Source organism: Magnolia sinica, chromosome 1 (genome assembly GCF_029962835.1).
Source record: "Magnolia sinica isolate HGM2019 chromosome 1, MsV1, whole genome shotgun sequence".
NCBI lineage: Eukaryota > Viridiplantae > Streptophyta > Magnoliopsida > Magnoliales > Magnoliaceae > Magnolia > Magnolia sinica.
Window position 1 is genome coordinate 119,439,747 of NC_080573.1, and position 5,281 is coordinate 119,445,027.

Here is a 5,281-nt window from a genome sequence, read left to right on the forward strand (position 1 = left end):
AAGTGGTTCTAGAGCATATTCGCGTGCGTTGAATGCGTCGCCCGCCGTTCGTTTCCAAACGAGGGATATATCCCATCAACCCCACTAATACGATACTATACAGTCGAAACCGTGAATCCAAACACGCCCTAATTGTATTATTTATACATTTTGATAATTGGTTCTTTTGCTTTGAGCATAAACAGTCTTAGCAACCTTTGTACCATTAAAGGGTTGGAATATTCAGCTTTAGATTTTTTTTTTTTTTTTTCAAATAAATAGTTTTAATTGATTATTAGAAAAAACAAATCCAATGACGAAAGTTGTGGACATATCATATTAGAGGATATACTGGTGTAAACCTTATTATCTTATATTCAAGCTGTGTTCCATGCTTGATAAACCACATTAGGAGGGAAATCCAAACCATAACCTGTACTTTGATCCACCCACACATACACATTCGCATCCACCGGCACATCCGACTCAACCACAACCCGATTCCCCGATACGTTCCTCAACGCATGGTTAGGAAACGATCCATCACCCACCTGCAACGAATATTGCACGTGCCTGATAAGGTTAGGAAACAAAAGCACTCGAGAGAAATCAACGGCCCACCTGCTCGCACTCCCATCCACAGACGCCCTCGCAACCGTCGATCTAAGCCCCATCCCTTGTACATCATTCCTGTCAACAACGACCTGATCAACGGTCGTGAATGGCCCATTCGACTGGTCCAACTTAACAATATCAACCCCACTACCATCACCGGAAAACATGTTATCTACGATGTTGAGGCCACGTATGACACCCTTGATAGACTTAAGTGCCACGTAAGCATTGCCGAGGAAAAACGATCCGCTGACGTGGAGTTGAACCGGGTCCTCGGCTACTATCCCGGTGTAGTCCAAATAGCAATTAACGATCCGGGTCTGGGTCAGACCCGGTAGTGGTAGATAAATCCCGGTCCCACCGAATCCTGTGGCCTTATTGTAGCAGTGGACCCCAGTTAGTATGTTGGCCTGGCCCACTACTAAGACACCGATCGACGCTGAAAAAATGGCTACGTCAGTGACAGCATTGTCATTGCCCATGAGATTGATTGCAATGCCAGAGAAGTTCTTCTCGCCAGGATCTCCACCGGCTGTGATGTGCTGGCCCAGGAAGGAGTCCTTGATGAACGTCTCATGTCCTCCTTGGACTAGGATTCCATCAGTAGTGAAATGGGTGATGTAGCAGTTCTGTATAGAGGTTCTGAGGGAGTTGATTACTGAAATGCCACCTCCTCTGTAGTTAGAGTCCAGCATGAGGTCTTTGAGTGTGATGTACTCATAGGATGAGGAGAATGATTCGTCGGCTGCAGATTGTTCTAGGGTGGGCCCATCAGCTTCTTCCTTTTCTATTGAGGTTAGTTTGGAGGATGAAGATGGCCATAGCTCGATTAGATGCCTGTCGGTTGGGAAGTCATCAGATGCACGTAGAGATCCTCCATGGATCTGTCCCACCACAAAACCAGATTATGGTAATTAGTATGTTTTTGAGATGTTCAAGGCCCACCTGTGATGTGTTTTTAGAATCCAACCGTTCGTTGGGTGGGACTCTTGATGGGAAAATTAGGTGTCAAGAAACATCTTTATCAGAAACTCAGGTGGGACACACCATAGGGGGAAATGGACAATATGCCAACAGCCTATATATTCACTTATTGTGGCCCACGTAAATTTTGGCATGTTTTGATTTTTGTTGGGTCCCTTAAACCAGCTGGGGCACAGCTGATGAATGGATTGGATGAGAAATACGCAAAAGGGTGGACCCCACATTCCATCTGGAAGTTGCTATGGTGGGTATCCCCTTCCCAATGTCCCCCCTTTTTACATTTGGTGTGGCCCAACTAAGTCATAGATCTCGCTGGGCTTTTAAATATAGGCTTATCATGTGGGTAAGCATTTAATGGACGGGTTGGATGGCACTCAAACATCACAGTGGGCCATGCCAAGTTAGCGCCCTACTTTGAACAGCTCGGATTTCATCAGGCCGAATTCTGGCCCCATTAAGTGATCGGTCAAGGATTTCAGGCCCCAGCTTCCATTTACGGATGGGCCTCAACATCAGGACTGGGCCAGGACCCAAAACCCATCCATCACGCCCATTGCCGACCTAATGTCCAGAAAGCTGGTACAAACATCCCCACCATCCAAATAAGTGTGACCGAATCCCAGCACACATCTCAAAATGGGATTTTCCAAAATCCTTTTTGGAGTGTGTGCTGGACTCCAGAGAGGGAAGGCACTACACACCGTCTGAACCGAATTGGGCCCACAAGAATAATACAATAATCAGAAAGGTAAGAAAAGCAGAGAACCGTCGTTTTCATTAGGTAGAAACTTGCTCCTGAAGCACATGAAAAATGGACGGTGGAGATTGAGCAGTGATGTAAAGATCACCAATTTGTTGCAGTAGAAGGATAGCGTGCTTAGCAAGGATAAAAAAGGCATGTGGGGGGTAGGGAAATACATGGAACATTTGGTGTATATACTATCCATTACCTAATTAATAAAGTGGGCCCGGCCCACCTTCTGAAATTGGGCGTTGCTATCCATCAACATCACCATTAATTTGTAGGGTCCATATATACTGAATGTTCGGTGTATGCACTGTCGACTGGAATCACTATTCTGTTGTTTCAATGCTTAGGCCCAATGTTAGTTTTTCACCAACATATCCAGACCATCCAAATTGTGGGTCCCATTAACATAAAAACAAATCCTAACGGTCCAATTGATGGCTACCAAATGGATGGCTAAAAGTAGAATATTGAGTGGTCCAAATTCGAAGGGAAAATCAGATGGTTATTGTTATCTTCTTAGTTCAACTTTTCTATTATGCTCCATCCATAGTTGGGTCAGCGATTTGGACGGTCTGGATTGCGGTACGACTATGCCATCCTCTAAATTTGGATGGCGAGGTGGCCCAGGGACGGACCTAGCTGCTCATCTACTGGACCAAGATGGACCTCAATCTAGGAAGTTATATACACGGTCTGAGTTCAATAAGCCTCAGGCCCTCAGCTATGCCCAGCATCGCCCCCTCACATCATGGGCCCATTACCAACATTGCCCATTTAAGCTTGGACGCTATGGCCCATTTCTAGCCACGTGGCATATGCTGTAAGTCCCAAATAATAAAATAATTTCAAGTTTTCAAACACACGAGACTTGTCAAATGAAAAGCCACGTGGCTGCTGTTTGGCTCTGCCACGTGTCATTTGTAGACAATCGAAATTTGGAGGGAGGAAAAAGAACTCGTCGTTCAGCGTCCTTGTCGAGCACGTAGAAATCCATGCCCTCAATCTAAAATCACACGTGTCTGTCCCCCTTGTACGGATGTGGACCCTATCACCAGGTGGGCCATGCCACGGTCCCAAAATCCCACCGATAAAACGGTTTCAACGGTGAGATAGGATCCACCAATGTGGTTTTGCGCTGGTGGGACCACCGGATGATGTGATCTTGTACAAGATCAGGTACACGTACGGTCAAGATTGACCACTCCAACGTTGACCCTTTTTCTTTCATTTGAATCCCATGAATTCAATCCTACGTGAAATCTTACCTCAACCACGTTCATCCACACGCATGACACGTGCCCAATTGTCATGTGTAGGTGACGAAGCACAAAGTCAGGCCGTTCAATCAATCAAGTGGGCCACACGTTGAAAAATGGCACATTGCTAAATGTCCACATTCGGGCCCACCTGATAAATTCGCCAGTCTGCTTGTTAATCTGACTAACCCTTATGGTGAGGCCCACCCAACGGACGGTTTGGATATCGTACGGACATGCTCATGTGTGTATATGGGCCCACCAAGACTTCGATAAACACAACGACTGTATCGGGAACTCACATACCATGAAGTTTCCGCCACCAGAGGCCGGCAATCTCAATGGACGGCTGATCTTGTACGCTCCTCCCTGAAGGTGGACCTCTGCTCCCCCAAGATCTCTGATTCCTGGCATCAAAACCCTGTCCTCGTCAGGAGCACGAAATGCATCTGAAATAGCGCTCAGGATCGCATCTGTGCTGTCCATTTCGCCAGTAGGGTCCGCACCATACGCCGTTACATGATAGACACGTGGACTAGACGACATCTACACAATCAAAGATATGAAAGACAAGAATGTTATGTTAATCATCAATGCCATTTAATAAATTTTTTTTTTTTTTTAAATAATAATAATAAAAAATCTACTTAAATAGTTGATAACATTAACACCATTACAATAAAATGGCCCACCATCAGATGGGCCCACCTTTAAGAAATCAAGAGAGAACATGGCCCATCACCACCATTGACATTATATCATAAATACTAGGATGAGCAACAAAGAAGGATAACCATTGCATTCATCATGCACTATCATCATGAATGGACAAGTACACACACACACACGAGGGTAACCCCTCTCAACTGTTGTATATGGTGTGGCCTACCCAAGTAATGGATTGACTTGATTTTTAAGGCCATGGCCCACCATAGAATGGTGCATCTGACTGATGGGGTAGAGATGTTCGACACACATCACGGTAGGGAGCACACAGCTCGAGCTCATGGTACCATTTCCCATCATTTTCCATATATGTTAATAACACAAGAAAAGAACATGATCCATCACAACCATCCATCCATACGTTAAAAAAACCAGAAAAGAATATGACCCATCATCACAACCGTCCATACTACCATCTTATCAACTAAAAAAAGATGTCACCGTTGGTGGGGAAGTGGGTGTCGGAGAAGGAGAAGGCGAAGGTGGAAGGGAGATGCCATTCTTGGAAAGTAAAGAAGCCTTGATTGATTCAATCCGAACCATCCGATCACGATAACTACTGAAGAAATGATGACCCACATTTGAATTGTCCTCATAAGCATGGGAATGGATGATATTAATCAAACTAACCAACCCAAGAAACACAAACACTGCCATATTCCATGCCATCCTTTCTTCTTCCCTTTATCTTTCTCTTTCTTCTGCCTTAGAAAGAAGAGAAAGGCATGCATGGGAATTAAATAGGCCTTAAAGCATGAATTGAGAGAGAGAGAGAGAGAGAGAGAGAGGGAAAGAAAAGAAGGACAAGAAAAGACACTTTGAGGTTTTCTTCTTTTCAATTGGGTCATAAGAATTGCACCACGTTGCTTCTTTATGTGAATTACTCTTTTGGACTTTTCTTCTCTCTCTTTCTGAGAGAAAATTTCCTTACGTTTGCATCATAGAAGAGAATTGAATATGTGAGGGTTTG

The 5,281-nt window shown here is 44.6% G+C and overlaps 1 protein-coding gene across 1 annotated transcript; it reads right to left on the reverse strand.

Annotated features, from left to right (window-relative positions):
* Nucleotides 1-356: 356 nt before the first annotated feature.
* On the reverse strand, nucleotides 357-4,987 carry LOC131248747 (polygalacturonase QRT3-like). Its single transcript, XM_058249188.1, has 3 exons — nucleotides 4,753-4,987; nucleotides 3,892-4,131; nucleotides 357-1,478 (listed from the first exon to the last, which is right to left on the reverse strand). Exons 1-3 carry the CDS (start codon nucleotides 4,978-4,980, stop codon nucleotides 357-359), a joined length of 1,590 nt encoding a protein of 529 aa, XP_058105171.1. The 5' UTR covers nucleotides 4,981-4,987.
* Nucleotides 4,988-5,281: the final 294 nt, after the last annotated feature.

What these genes read in the sequence shown, in the direction of transcription:
- LOC131248747 (XM_058249188.1), bottom strand. Translation starts at nt 4,980, where the DNA reads ATGGCATGGAATATGGCAGTGTTTGTGTTTCTTGGGTTGGTTAGTTTG. An exon ending in CACCCACTTCCCCACCAACG is followed by an intron (nt 4,132 to 4,752) that starts GTGACATCTTTT and finishes TTGATTGTGTAG; the next exon opens with ATGTCGTCTAGTCCACGTGT. An exon ending in CTGGTGGCGGAAACTTCATG is followed by an intron (nt 1,479 to 3,891) that starts GTATGTGAGTTC and finishes GTGGTGGGACAG; the next exon opens with ATCCATGGAGGATCTCTACG.